This window comes from Mytilus galloprovincialis, chromosome 2, assembly GCF_965363235.1.
Source record: "Mytilus galloprovincialis chromosome 2, xbMytGall1.hap1.1, whole genome shotgun sequence".
Lineage (NCBI taxonomy): Eukaryota > Metazoa > Mollusca > Bivalvia > Mytilida > Mytilidae > Mytilus > Mytilus galloprovincialis.
The window spans coordinates 54331643-54348107 of record NC_134839.1 but is presented as its reverse complement, the minus strand read 5'-3'; the positions used below and the strand labels follow the sequence as shown (position 1 = coordinate 54348107).

Here is a 16465-nt window from a genome sequence, read left to right as displayed (position 1 = left end):
CAGTAACACAATGCTTAGCCTGAGTGAGGATGACAATCATGACACCTTCATAGCAACAAAGTATTGACTTCTATTTCACTATACCACCAAACAGAAAGTAATACTCTATAGACTCTCACTCCACAGCAAAGGAGTCATCTAACTACGAAAAACCCCAAACGACCCAGCCTATTTTAAAATAACATAGCTGAATAATGATCCCTGGGGCAGTCATTTTAAGCTCTAGATAGATTTAAAGTCGTAAGTACGAACCAATGGGTTTAAGGAGACAGTCTTAGATATTTGAGAGAACAAAATTGACTCTGATTTTTGCCGTAATGTCTGACCGGAATGTCTGTTTCGCCGAACTGATATATGGAATCTTTTTTTCAAGACCAGACTGCAACCTGCCTGCTGGGTGTGGCCTTTATGAAAAATTCTGGCCGTATCTGGATTGAAAACAAAAATCTTGTCCACAAAATGAATATTTCCAACAGAATTGTATGGCATTAAATGAACATGATGAATAAAACAGGCATATTTTTTTGTGGCAGGGTTTTAATGTCTGACCGGAATGTTCTTATATGATAGACAAAAAATAGGGAGAATACAGCATCGGAAATGTCCAACCCTATAAACACCTTTACAACAACTACAAAATATGCCCCACGCCAGGAACGGTTTTTAAAAAAAGAGCATATTACTTTACTTTATGTTTTTAGCCCAAAAAAGGGCCCAAAAAATTTTTCGCCTCGCTCCGCTCGGCGATCTTTAAAAATTTCGACCCCCCTTTCCAAAATCCTGGATCCGTCCCTGATAACCAATATTTCCAAGGGCTATATTTGATCGCCACTGATTTTCAAACTTAATCGAAACAGTGCTGATAGAAAACTATGATATAAGTTTAATTAAAATCTGGCAATAATTGTATACGCGAAAGCGCTAAGAAGAGCGGACGTACAGTCATCGATCAGACGGACGGACAGAAGGACTATATTGCTGATAAGGTTATTTAGTTTTATCTTACCTCCTATACATTTCTAGGAATATGATTGGTTAAAAGCGACCTCGTGGAGACCGTGTATATTCAATACTAGGTTAGTAGGGAGGCGGGGCTTATCCCAATACACGGAATTAGTAGTGGATTTATGACTTAGGCACTGTTTGATTATTTAAAAGTATTAAAGTTCTGTTTAATATTGTTATATCAAGGTTGTTGATAATAAATATTTGTCGTTTACATAAGTTTTTTTTTAGTGCAGATCAATTGAAGAAGGTTCTTAAAATTGAACACTTGAACACTTGAATACAGAAATAAGAAGACGTGTTATGATAGCATATAAGACAACTTTAGTCTAAATTCAACATATAAAGATAGTCGGTAAAAATTCGTTACGTAGTGTGCTAATATTTGCCAATTGAGAATTAATTTACTGTTGCGATATCTTGAGACAGATCGCCGTTTAATAAGTTTCTGAAGTCTGTTGGGTTGTTAAATGATTTACTGTGCGGTTGTTTTTTTCAAATAATTATTCTCTTTTATTGCTACCAAGTCGTTTGTTAGTTTGTTACACATATCTATTGACAAATCGTGTTTTTTTTATGCCTCGATTGTCAATTTTTACATCCTATGTAAGTTTATCAAGTTTCTGACACTGGCCGTGGGTGTATTGATCCCGTTTCGTTGGGTTCGTCTTTGCACTTTTTCGATTTTATCTTAAGTTTTTGGAGATACATATTTGATACTGTCGTGGCATTTTCCATGTATGGTCTTACTAAAGTATTTAATGCATGCTCTTATGTAGATTTGGAGCTGATGTGGAGGTTTAGATGTAGAAAAACCAAGGCTTAAATTTTTGGCTTTATATGTGAAGTTGCTCATGTGTTTTTCAAAATTTTAAAACGTTTGTGACGGTGAATCACAGCTGGTTGCAATAAAGGAACATGCAACTAAATTATATTGTCCCGCAAATTTAACCTATAAATGGTAGTTTTAGGCATTTCTCCGTTTTATATCATATGTTACTGATTAAATTTGCAATTATGATACTCATTAACATTCGGCTTTGAACAAACTGTGTGACAAGTTTGATGTTCAGTTTAGAAAATAATTGAATGTGTTGTGTTTTTTACTAGTCTTATCATTTTTTAAACTTTAACCATGACAACTAAAATGTTATTTCCATAAAACGAAAATTTATATCACATAAAAACGCACAAATAACTTAGCAGTTAAAGAGCAAAATGTTCTATCAAAATGTGCAAACGTCTCGTGCCGATATAAATTTTATAGCATTTTGAGTAAAGATCAGTCAATCAGCATGCTGTTCAAGTTATGCGATTTTGCTAATAATCTCAAGTGAAACACTGGTAATTGTGACCCAATTATTGATTAAGAAATGTTATGTCCCGGCATAACCGATCAATTTAGTTAATGTTTCGGGATCCAAAGTATGACAGTTAATATAAAAAAAGAGAAGATGTGTTATGATTGCCAAATGAGACAAATATCCACAGGAGATCAAATGACACAGAATTTAACAGCTATACATATATGCTATAAAAGTCCCCAAAATCACAAATGTAAAACAATTTAAATGAGAAAACTAACGGCCTAATCAATGTACCAAAAAATGATCGAAAAACAAATCTGAAACACAGCAACAAACGACAACCACTGAAATACTGAAATACATACATACAGAATATGGTAGGGTTAAGCATGTTAGCGGGATCTCAACTTTCCCCTAACTTTGGACGCGGTGGTGTGATAGTTCAGACCGTGGTATGATAGTACAACACAAGAACGAACTATAAAAAATCAGTTGAAAAAGGCTACTCATCAGAAGGATACAAATAGACATACATGAAACAAAAACTGAGAGTGGACGTCACCGGGTACTTGTACATCCCAACAAAAACCCACAAAGTACAGATCTGACTGGAGTACTCGCAGTTACTGACAGCTAGTTCAAAGTCAAAAACAAATAATAAAAAGTCACACATCTTAGACAAACTTATCAATCAGTACACATCTAACACCCAATGGATTTAGTAAAGAGGACATAAACAGTCAGATGGATACAAATAGACATACATGAAATAAAAACTGAGAGTGGACGTCACCGGGTACTTGTACATCCCAACAAAAAACCCACAAAGTACAGATCTGACTGGAGTACTCGCAGTTACTGACAGCTAGTTCAAAGTCAAAAACAAATAATAAAAAGTCACACATCTTAGACAAACTTATCAATCAGTACACATCTAACACCCAATGGATTTAGTGTAAAGACGACATAAACAGTCAGAGAAAAAACATGACATTGTGCCCCTTGATGCCAGGATACAATATTCGACATAAAAGTGCATATCTAGATACCAATACTATTTAGTTCGCTTTTTATGATTTACCTGGAACAAGTATATATACTGTTCCCATGATTTATTGTGACCGTTAACAAAATCAAAATGATATAACACCAATAAATACAATATTCAAAAATCTGAGAGCTCATACCCAACTATATCAGTCCTATTCAGGACCGATAACTCTGTCGATAGACATTATAGGGTATAAAATATTATTAAAATCAGAGCAATCGTATTATACGTCTCTGTTTAAATGTAAACAATAAACTATTTTTTACAAATGTTAAACTTTTTAAAGATTCATTGAATGCCTGGATTTAGCTTAAAATATTGAATTAAAAAAAATTTAAATCATATGCAATGAAATCTCGTTGAATTTCCTATAAAATAAAAAAAAATCCATTTGAATTAAAATTTGAATCATAATATTTCTTCATAATAATTATGGAAAAATGAAAATATTTGAATATCTTTGAAGCAAAATTTTTTTTAAAGACATTTTCATAATATTCATATTTTCCAAGTTTATTATGATAGATACTTCTTCTGATTAGAAACGGGAAATTAAGAGAAAGTTTATTTGTACATTTGTGAAAACTTTTGTATATCGCAAAATTTAAACTCTGGTAATACATGTGTACACAGGGTGTTTAATGTCACCTGGATGCTTTTGGTTTGCACATCTACCTGACAATATATTGTTATGTAACATTATAACCCGAGTCAGAGTTCACCTGTTCTGTAAATGGATGAACTTTTAAAGGTATAGACTATTTATCTATATTAATTGTTGGGCATTGGGTTTTTTTTTTTCTCATTGGATGAAAACATTTTTTGTTCTAAAAGGGATGCATAAATATATTTCTAAAGAAAGATAAAATATACAGAAAATACACCTTTAAAAAAAGAAGAGAAAAAAAATCATTATAATTTTATTGCAAGCTATTTTCTGGTAACAGTATATCCTGGATATCTGTCAAATAAATGTTCCCGTGTCACTTAAAATATTTTTTTTTATCAAGAAATTTTGAAATCAATCATATCGAAATATCACCAATGAAAAGAACAAAAACATCAGAGATTCTGCATGAAAATATTAATATAATCTAGGTAAGTCTTACTACACAAATCCTTGATTTGATGCAACATTTCCATATACATCATCCGCCATTTTGAAAAATCCCGAAAAATTCCCTTTTTTAAATCGATGTTTGACAGTCTTTTACTTGAAATTAAACTGTTTTAAGTAGTATTCTTCGCCAGATATATGTTTAAATATACTTAATCGATTTGCAAAGTCTGTTTTTTATGTACGGAATTTCTTTATTTGTTGTACAAGTAGACATGGGTATCGGTAATTTAGCATGGAGGCAACGGAGAAATGACGAGAAAAGTGCATGTTATTACAAGTCTAAAATGACAGACTTTAATCAAAAATTAAACTGTTAGGACCAACATAGTTTGATAGAAATATGTTAAAATATCAAGGATTGATTTGCATAACTTAGAAAACCGGTCAGGTTTATGAGAAAATTAAGCTTTATTGAAGCATCTAAGCATTTTATATGGGGAAATATAATACAAAATGGCGGCTAGAATACGTCACAAAAGTCACGTGATGTCTAACTTAGTTGAATATTTTAGCTATTGCGTTTCAAATTAAACTATAATTATACCATTGCAACTTTGTTCTCAGCTTTCATCTCTGATAATGTTTTCAACGAATTACATGTCAACTTCTGCATAGAAATGATGAGGGAAGTTTTTAACGTCCTTGATTGGCTATACTGCCCTTGGCTGCACGGTCGGTATTTAAGGTAGATGGGGTGTCTAAATTATAATCCATAGAATCTTTTAATAATTTGTCAAAATGTAGTTCATATCCTGCTTGTTTAAAAACATTAATAAAAAGAATGGGTCACCGGACTTATTTTCACGCTATAGGTTGTTCAAAATTGTCAAGATTTTGTATAGATTATGCATGGAAAACCCATTTTTCCGCCATAAAACGCAAACCACAGCATAGAATTTTGAGATAAAATATGAGAAGATAGCTTCAATATTATGCTTTCAGATAAGAATTAGAAAAAATGGGGTCACCACACTCGTTTTCTTGCTACATGTAAAAATGGGTAAATCCCTAACACATTCTATTGAAAAAGTAACACTATCTGGATTATCTGCCCTTGCATTTGAATTGTCTCCCCTTATTTGACAAAGTTGGAAAAAAATGAATCAAACAAAAGAATTCTTATTTTTGTAAAATACAATCATAAATATGATCAAACATGGCATTTTCTATATTATAATGAAAAATCTTACACATGAATTACCTACTACTATAAAAATTTGCACATTTCATCAAAGATCTAGACCTTGTTTTCTAGTATTTCAAAATCCAAGATGGAGGAAGACACCCTATCTACCTTAAAGTCGGACTAGTTCAGTTTTTATGAAAGCTTATGCTTTTTTAAACTTGAAGCAGTTATCTCCCATCTACATCCGGTCATGCGTAATGAACTGTAAATAAGGTAAGGGTGACTTTTTCGGGGGAGTAAAACCTATCTTTTGCCGTTTTACCGATAGTGCAGGTAAATGACACAAGGTTGCTTTAGTACCTTTACTACTTATGTAGGATTAGATAATCCGAGAATATTGGTATCATCACTTAGTAATCCTGGTTTGGCCAAAATACCTCATCCGATTTATAGTGGGAGGTGAAAATTTTGCAGACTACACAACGAGTTGTATCTAAACACAACACTGCACACGCTATTCTACCTACCTATATTTTTTTTTCTAAACGCAGGGGATCAGTTTGCTCCTCTGTATTTGCTCTGATTAACTATTAAACTACAGTTGTGCTATTGTAATGACATGAATGAACTCTTGCCAGTTTTGGAAAATTAACAGCAAGATTTCTCATGACTCAGTTTTTAGTCAGAAAAGTTTTCTATGTTCCCTCTACGTTCCCTCTACGTCCTTTATAGACTAGAACAGGATTCCCATGGGAGTATTATCATACTGTTTTATGTACATTTTCGATGTGAGAACAACAATTGTGCGGGTACAAATGTAAGTGCGAATTATCTACAGTGGAAACTGTGATTCTTTAAAATAACAATAAAAACAAGGTTGGACATCTATCGAAGCTGGACCACTTGTACACCCCCTTTGAATCATTCAAGGGTTGTACAGTTTACTAAGTGTTGTGGCAGTCCATTCCAGATTCTGATGGTGTCTGGGAAAAACGAGTATCAATATACTTGAGTCTTGGCAAAAGGAATAGAGAATCCTTCTTTGTGTCCTCTTACTGATGATGTTACTGGCTGTAAATTTGTAGTTGGTATGACAATCAGTTGGTGCACTACTCTGTAAAACATGATGAACTTACATTGATCTCTCCTTTCCTGTAGTGTCTTCCAGTTTAGTTTGCGGGACAAGCTTTTTTCAGATGACTTGATGACAGGGATTTTGGGGTAAAAAAAAAGAAGATTTGTTTCTGATTACACCAAAGATTAGAAATATTAATTTTTAATCATTTTTTTTGGTGTGGGTGAGGGGGGGGGGGGGGGGGTAGCAGTCATTACATTGCCTAATACCAGTATAAATTGGTTTGGTCCAGTGACATGTAAGTGATACATGTACAGTCTGCACGGTTAGCCACTAGTCCGATGCCCCAGACCAGTAAAATTTCATTCGGGCTAGTGAGTTTTTGCAAAACTTTGTTTGGCCCAGAAAGAAAAATGTCAGAACATTGGTCTTCGGACTAGTATTTGAAAAAGTTTTTGGTGCAGACTGCATGTATATGCATGCCTTAATGCATGCCTTATTGGGACAAGCCTTTTAAATTTTTAACTCTTTCCAAATCATGTCCTGTAAAAAGAATCTTGTCAGGTGAAGATGTTTACTGGACCAAATTTCCAGTTAATTTATCTAAGCTTTGGGAACCATTGGGGTTAGGGTTTGAAGCATGTAAATTATGGTTGGTCTAATAACGGCACATGCATTTAATTTTTAGCCTCACCATGCTAACAGATTCTCTAATACTTGGTATGTAACACAGCCGATATGGTTGCCTAATCTAAAAGTAAGAAATTTTAATATTTAATTTTTTAGGGTTTTCTTCTCCTATTTGCAAATAACATTTGCAATGTTTGTTGGTATTTACATTTGCACAAGTATTTGTAATTTCAAAATGCAATATACATTGTACAAATAGCACATAGGTTAATCATAGATGCAATTTAAATTGTCTCCTAACATGATGACAGAAAGTTTAGTGTCAAGGTCACTGTTTTGATTGGAACAACAATTGTGATCTAATTAAAAAATTACAAGTAATTACGTAAACATCACATGCACATTTTTATGTTTTATGTGCTGGTTTCAGTAACATTGCTTTTAGTTACGTTTGAATATAAACATGATAAACAGTAAGCTATTTTATTTCAAATCTAAGAAAAATTTTCAGAAAGAGCTTTGGACATATATGACATTCAAAATATAATAGATTTTTTTTTTTAAATAAATTTCAATACATAATTTTTTTTTTTTTATTTTAATCACAAAATTATTTTGACATGTACATGTAAAGTCATAAGACAAAAGTGAGTTCCTACATGTACTCTGAAAAATGTCCTATCATTTCAACTAAAATCAACCTTTTTCAAAAAAATATTATCAAGTAATTTTAACCACTTCATGTACATGTACTTGCCTGATTTATTTAAAAAAAAAACATAAGATTAAAGTTTTATTGCTTATTTGGCCATGATTTTATTCATGATTATTTTAATTTTCTGATGTGGTGAAACAGAGAAAAAAATTCTGGATTTCTGGAAAAGTTTGCAAAGTACATGAAGTATTCCAACAAAATTAAAATCATAAGCATTTGCATTTTAGGCTAATAGCCAGACTTGGGGTAATTGTAATTGTAATCGTTAATCAGCTGTAATTGATTACAATTTTTCAAGTAATCATTGTAATCATTAATCAGCCAAAAATCTGATTACATGTAATTTAATTTAATCAATTACTTTTCAAAATACCCTGTAATCCTGATTACTTTATGATAACATTCTGATTACAATAAAATGTCTTAAATTGTACATGTGTTTATGGTCAATAAATGAACCTTTTTGTTATTCTTATTTAATTAATATTTAAAATGTTCAGATAGTTTGGTTTACTTTTTTTTATAAAGCATGATAATTGGTTTGTATACTTCAGTAAAACAATAAACTGTTACAGTATTGAAAAGTCATCAATAGCCTAAGAAGAGACATATAATACAATTATATGTTTCTGGCCTTAGTAAAAGATATTGTACATATATTCACAATTTAAAGATGTACATATATATATATATATATATATTTGATAATAACTGTTATATTCGAGTAATACTTTTCTTTAACCCTTAATTATAATCTTTTGTTAATGTTGTGATTTTTGTCAACTTTAAATTGACAGGTAGGAAACCAATTAAGGTTTGTTTTTATTGCAATTACCAATTGAGTATAGCTGTAGGACAATATATATGGTAAAAGATAAATCAGACATGTGATCATTTATCTAATTAGCACAAAATTAATTAAAAGTTGGACAAATATCTTGTTTAAAATAAGCAAATTTTTGTATGTATTTGGACTGGACATGTAAAATGCAATGATTTTAAGCACTTGTATTTTGTTTACAATTTGATTAAACTGGAAACTTTATTTCATCCATATTTTAACTTCCATAAACTGCACCTTGAAACAAATATAAATTAAAGTCTAGAATAGGTCACAAGACAAACAGCAAACTCTTTTTATAAAGCTATATTCAATTGAAGTCAAAATAATTCAGAGATCAATGATGATAAAGCTCAATGGGTCATAACCAGTGACACAATGTTCATGTATGTATGAAGTGAACTTTTGTGGTTTATTAAATAGACGAAAGTTGAAGTTATCATTTTATAATATAGCAAACACAATACTTTCTAAAAAATGCTATAGTTATATATTAAACGTTTATTCAATTACATCATACACAATGTATTTTTTTTTAAATTCATTGTAATCAGATGTAATCATGATTACTTTGCCAATGTATTCATTAATTTAATCAGACACTTTCAGAAATGATGTAATCATTAATTTAATTTAATCGTACAAATGACAAAGTAATTGTAATTTAATCAATTACATTGAAAGTAATCAGACCCATCTCTGCTAATAGCCAGGAGTTTCCAAGGGGGAGGGGGTGTACAATGTACATGGAATCGTGAACTCAACTTTTAACAGTTACAATTTAAACAAAACAATGACTTTAACAGTGCAACAATATAAAACTTCAAACATTTCTACATCTCATGGAATCTATTTTATAAAGATCGGCCATAAAGTTTCAATAGTAGAAATATTTTTTTTTTAAAATACAGGTTTTAGTTGAAATGATAATACACTTTTTAGTGGGAACTATCTTTTGTCCAATGACTGTACATGTATATGAAATTTTATGAAAATGAGGCCATGGAGGTTGTGCATAAGTTGACTTGCAATAAAATTGAATAAATTGCATATACATCTACATGTAGCTACATGTACATGTATTATAAGTATTAGTTATTAACAAATGGTTAACTCACAGTTTGAGCCATGAGCATATCTACATATTTTATCTAAATATGATTTGTTTATAACTTTACATTAAACTGGACCAGGTGAAAAAAGTTTGTATGGTATGCTCAGGAACATTTTTTTTGATATGTTGAAAAAGTATTATATTTGACTTTCTGAAGAGCCAGAAGATGTCATATATAAAGATTACAGCAGGAAGATTGTATATGATCACGAATATATATATATAACAACTTTATAGTATGAATTTGTGTCTGTTTGAAATGACACAACTTAGAATGACTAGGATATTTCTGTCCAATCTGCAACATGACATAAATTTTAGAATCTCCTGAAATGTCAGAGTAAAAAATCTTTTTTGACATTCAATTGTTTTAAGAAATGGGACATAGTTCATTGTAGAGTCTATGTAGACATGGTAGATGTAGTCTCATGCTTTAGCAAAACTGAATTTCCTTGTCATATTTTAAGAGTAGAATTTTTATCCTTGTCCATATGTACATACAATGTAGGTATGCCCCAAAAGTGGTTTCCATTCTCTCACTTGAGTTTGCCTAAACCAAATTTAATGACACTTATTATAAATACACAATGCTTGAATTTTGGCAGCTTCACTTAAACTGTTCTAGAGTTGTACCCAATTAATGATTATAAATGGAAAAATGACAAAATTTAAGTTTCCATTCCCTTACTTAAATTTGCCTCAACCAAATGTTATCAAACTTATACACAATGCTTATTACTGCAAAACACAGATCAAGATTGAATTTTGGTAGCGTCACTTTAACAGTTCTAAAGTTATACCCCTTTAAAAATGGAAAAATTGCTCAATTTTTAGTTACCATTCTCTAACTTTAGTTTGCCTCAACCTAATGTTATCAAACTTACACAGAATGCTTATGTCCACAAAATACAGATCAAGTTGGAATTTTCGGTGGGGTCACTTTAATCATTCTCGAGTAATGCCCCTTTACAAATGGAAAAAAATGCAATTTTTTTAGTTTCCATTCTCTTAACTTGCCCTCAAACAAATGTTATGAAACTTATACACAATGCTCATTACCACAAAACACAGATCCAGTTGAATTTGGGTAGTATCACTTTAACCATTATTGAACTTTATGCCCCCATATAAATAGAATAATTGCAAAAATTTTAGTTTCCATTCTGTAACTTAAGTTTGCCCCAACCAAACATTATGAAACCTTTACACCATACTAACTACCACAAAACTCAAATCAAGTACAAAATTGGGTAAGGTCACTTTTATTGTTCTTGAGTTATGTCCCTTTATAATGTTGTATGCAAGCGGGGGTATCATCTGTGTCCATGGGGACACATTCTCCATTTTTTTTAATGTTCTTTGTACTTTATGTAAACAGTAAAGGAAATAAAACAAAATATCTTGTTATGTCTTGCATGTATTATACACCCATTGTATGAGTGGGGGCCTAGGATACAATGTACCTTGCTTTCACCATGTCTGTATTTCTCTTAGTTTGTCTGTGACAGAAGTTGCATTTTGGCCTTTATTTTACATCATCTATTAAGTACTGTAGCATTGTTATTGTACATAATAAAAATTTGCAATATAAAAATATCCAATTTGGTTTATTGGTCTATTTTTAGCTTACCCTGGTTATCAGATTTCTTCTTTAACCTAATATTGGTTTACCCTTGTCTATTGTTAGATAACCCTGTTTAATATCCAAGGTTCTTCTATTGGCCGGATTTCCCTGGTTTTCCAAGACCAAGCTTAAGGTTTTCTGTTGGCTTATTGTTAAAATATCTTGGTTATAAGACCTATCATGCCTATTGTTAGATACCCAGGTTGTCCAATGTTCTTCTATGGGCATATTCAGTGTTCTCCCCAGAAACTATGGATAGCATCACATTTGGTGTAAAAAAAACACTATTTTTTTATGTCATTTGTTGTGGCGCGGCGATGCTCTATTACCTTTATTTAATAAGTTTATATATATTGTTCCATTCATAACTGAGAATATAATTAAACAAAAATATGCAGCATATTGTTCATTGTTGCTAGACCATCCAGGTCATCAAAGTTTTATGTATTGGCCTTAGTATTCAATTTCAAAACTTCAATTTGAATTGTGTTTATATCAAACTAAGTATGATCTGTTGAAAATAGAAACAATCGATCAATAAACTCTCATAATTTTAAGTGGAAAGAAATTTTAAGTGTAGAATATAAATTTACTGCATCAAGTAAAAAACACTTCAGGGTTTTATTATTGATTATCATATGACAGTAAGATCAAAATAAGCAATTTTAAAAGGAAGGTTTTTGGGTCAAGAGTGTTTCACAGTTCAAAATAAATTCAGAATCATTTTAGCTCATTCATGTCAGTGGCTTTATATTTTTCATTTACTAATCTAAATATTTTTGTTCCGCTTAATTTCAGAGAGAACATGAACCTGATCTGTAGAAATAAAATTGTTTGGTTAAAAACTCATAGCACAAAGATTCCTTCCAATACAGAAATTACCCATTTTATGAACATGATGAATGAACTGCAAAACAGACATTTTAAATTTTTTTTAATAATCATGTGTATTTTAAAAATGTTTTTTTGTTTGACATTCTTATGCAGGTGGTTTGTAAAAAAAACATTAACTTATGAATTAAGAAAAACTGAAGTCAACATACTCATAAAAACATTAAACATGTTGAATTAAACAAAAGAATGATTTCCTTAAGTGATTTACTTCCTAAATATTGGTTCCTTTTATATGATCATGATGATAGTTTTTGTTTTGAATATATCAATGAATACAATAATATTGATCAGAACGATACAAGATACAGGAAATAAGTTTTACATTTTCCAATAAGTACTATCAAAGTCAAATGTTTCCCAGACAAATTAAAGGTACATGTAAACATATAGTGAACTAAATCTCTACCTAGTATCCTGACTTCCCCAATTTTTTTTCCTCATGTAACGATCAGCACATGTGCAATTTATTTTTTTTTTGTTAAAAAGAGGTTTGCAATTTGAAAAAAGAATAATTCATTTAATAATTCTCTCATGTTCTTTTTCAGAATTCCATAATGTGATAATCCATGATGTGTTAAGTGATAGATGAAAACATAAGGAAAATGACTCTACCGTCAGATCTCGTTGAACTAGCCCATCATCTCAAACAGGAGAATCTGTTTGTCCATGCTCAACGAACCAATATACATAAAACATTTGAAGATGTTAGAAAATACTCGGATGATTTATTTCACCAGTCCTGGATTGCAAGACAACAGCGATCGTGTATGTACAAGCTGTTGTTTGCATCCAACATATCAGCGAGGGAAGTTTGTAGCAGTAATAACCAATTAGAATGGACCAATTTTGTAGACGGGTATAAATATTTAGGATACCAAGACTGCAAATATGGGGAATTTTTGAAAATTTTAAGAGACAGTCCAGTTTATGCAGCACATTGTATAGATAATGGGGAAAAATCTGGTGTTGAAAATACTCAAGATGTTCTAAAAACTATTGTGTCAGCTGTTTATGGCAATGTTATTCTTCATGAGGATGAACATTTAGCAATGCAGATGATGAAAACACTAGCAGAATTACAGTTGGCTAATGCTGAGGACCCTCGACGTTTGATACGAAAGGGTACATGTGGGTTCAGGTTAATGTTTTTACAACTGTTTGACTGTCTCTTCTCAGCCAGGTTGTTTCTGACAGCAGCCCTGCATGAAGCAGTGATGAAGCTTATGATGGAGGATGAATGGTTTTACGATATTGACCCGGGGAAAGCATTAGTCAGATTCCCTGCTGCAGAAAGGCAGAAACGATTTGGCGCTGAAGGGACTCCTCAATATGCTGAAAAAATGCAAGACTATAGAAAATTTATTGTAGATAAACTTGTTATTTTGACGAATAGATTTGTGTCGGCATTAAAAAATAATATGCACTGTTTTCCACCAGCTTTAGGATGGCTAATATCGCAGGTCTATCATATTCTGCTAAAAACTGGTAAACATGACATTGATAAAATCCGTGTAATTTGTGTAGACTTAGTATTTACATTATTTGTGTGTCCAGCTATCTGTGATCCCGAGCCTTATGGTATAACGTCGGATATACATATCAGTCACATTGCCCGCCATAATCTGATGCAGATTGCCCAAATTATACAAGTGCTTGCCGTATCTCAGTGGGAGGAAGACTCTAAAGAAAAAGACTTGTACGACAGATTTGAAAAGGTAAAATATTACAGCTGCGAATTGACCATTGGCAATGATTGGGATAGTTATAGCTCTCGTATGATTTCCTACATATTACAAATTGTATATCAAAATTGATCTCTTCAGTTGAGCACATTATAAAACCTGGGCCTGCTCCTTTCAAACCCATGTAATTATTAGCTTGTATACACATTTTTAAAGGATTAATTTGACAGCATTTGATCAGTGTTATAATTTTTTTCACTATTATAATAATATAAATTTATCATTTCCCAATCATTATAAACACCTTTTCAATGAATGACAATATTTAAAAAATAATTCTTTCATGCAACATGTGTGCAATGCTCTATCATGTCTATAGTCATTTTATCATGGGTAGACATTATATTTGTCAATAGATATTGATTCCTACATCATGTACATTTTGTACACATACAAATGTACTTGTAGCAAAAGCAAGGTGTAAAATGTTGACGAATATAATGTTTTCCCATTTCAAAACAAACAATTGAAACATCAAACTATTTAAATACTAACAGGAAAGTCGAGAACTTTTGTACATTGTATTTCAAGATGGCCCCGCCCCCTGGGCAAGCAGCTATTTTGATTTGTACAATGTAGAATTAATATTTTTTTAATCTAAGATTCACAAAGAATGAACATTTGGGAAAAAAAACATTCACAATGTTATGCAAATACACATGGACAGAATTTATATATTTGGTCTTTTCATTGCAGGGTTGTGTATCTTCGCTGTTAGACTCCATCTTGGAGACGTGTGGAACAGAACTACCTAACTATAACCATGGTAACAGATTACAGGTTTTGTCAAGGTCATCGACATTGATTACTGTCACTCAGCTTAATAATCTGGTTTGTTTATATATAAAAATAATTTTCTGTCTGTGCGTCCTTTTGTTTGTCATCATCTGTCTGTCCCACTTCAAGTTTAAGTTTTTGGTGAAAGTTTTTGATGAAGTTGAAGTCCAATCAACTTGAAACTTAGTATGCATAAGCCCTATGATATGATCCTTCTAATTTTTATGCCAAATAAGAGTTTTCACCTCAATTTTACAGTCCACTGAACTAAAAAATGTTAGTTCAATTGTCAATGATTGTTGTATTCGTCTACTATGGACACATTCTTGTTTTAAACATGTTAAACTGTGGAGTATCTTGAATTTCACAGTTTGACACTTCATTTTCTTTTCAGTGTATTAGTTATGTAACCGACCTTGACATGGTCATTAAACATTATTAAAATCATCAGTTTATTTTTATAATTAATCCTACTTATATTTAACAATGCCTATATTTATACTTTATGTTTAGATAATTTTATTCATCAGTCTTTAATAGTACAAAATAGAAACTTAAGCTTCTTTGTACAACTATTACATGATGAGAGAGTGGTTAACCATTCAATAGAGTAAAATTATGTAGCATTAAGATAACATGTTACATGTAGTTTTTCACCCACTATACATGTTACTTGTTTTAATCGTAATCCAGGATTCAATACACCAGTTGATTAAATGTACGTGCATCCTGTTAAGAGTTATGATAACCTTATCCTGATGCAATTTTTGCAATTAAAAAGTCTTAAAATATCTGAAAGGTGTACAAAAAATCTGAATTTACAAAAAATCTGAATTTACAATAATTTTTCATGTTTTGGTTTAAAGAAAAAAATTCTTGTTTAAATTTGGAAAATGGGTTATATTTACCCAACGGCTGTTATAATGTCAGTATGGATCTTTTGCACTTTCTTTTAATAAAGAAATAACCAGTGAAGAAATTTTACAAAATGTTAGTATAATGAATTAAACACGTTACATTGTACATCCAAACTGACAGTGATTTAAGCAGCCAGTGTATAATTAATCATCAAGACAATAGATTAACTTAAACTAGTACCAAACTTCCCTCTTAAATGACAAAACATTAATAAAATTCTTCATGCAATTATAAATCACCCAAAATCTGTTGAGGTTACTTTAAATCAAAAAAAGAGGAAACAAACTTCGTCCTGATAAATAAGTAGGAAATTAAAGATAGTAAGAAAATCCAAACGAAGAGGACTGCAAAAAAAAAAAGGGTCATTTATACTTTTGTCTCGTCATCCATTAGAGCTATTTTGTATATACAACTCTTTTAAGATAATTAGGTAAAGAAACCTTGAAGATGATCTGTAATAAGCCCTTTTTTTTGCAGCTGTTTGAACAGTGCTGTACACATGACACTTACGTACCGATTATCAGGT

General features: G+C 31.4%; 1 protein-coding gene across 1 annotated transcript in view; it reads left to right on the top strand.

The window, feature by feature from the left end:
- Positions 1–5874: 5874 nt before the first annotated feature.
- The window catches only part of LOC143063848 (GTPase-activating protein and VPS9 domain-containing protein 1-like), a 40975-nt gene continuing 30384 nt past the window's right edge, over positions 5875–16465 (top strand). Inside the window, exons 1-3 of the mRNA XM_076236257.1 lie at positions 5875–5942; positions 13048–14217; positions 14941–15075. Coding sequence (XP_076092372.1) covers positions 13105–14217; positions 14941–15075 — 1248 coding nt within the window. The 5' untranslated portion in view covers positions 5875–5942; positions 13048–13104. The remainder of the gene's footprint in view (positions 5943–13047; positions 14218–14940; positions 15076–16465) is intronic.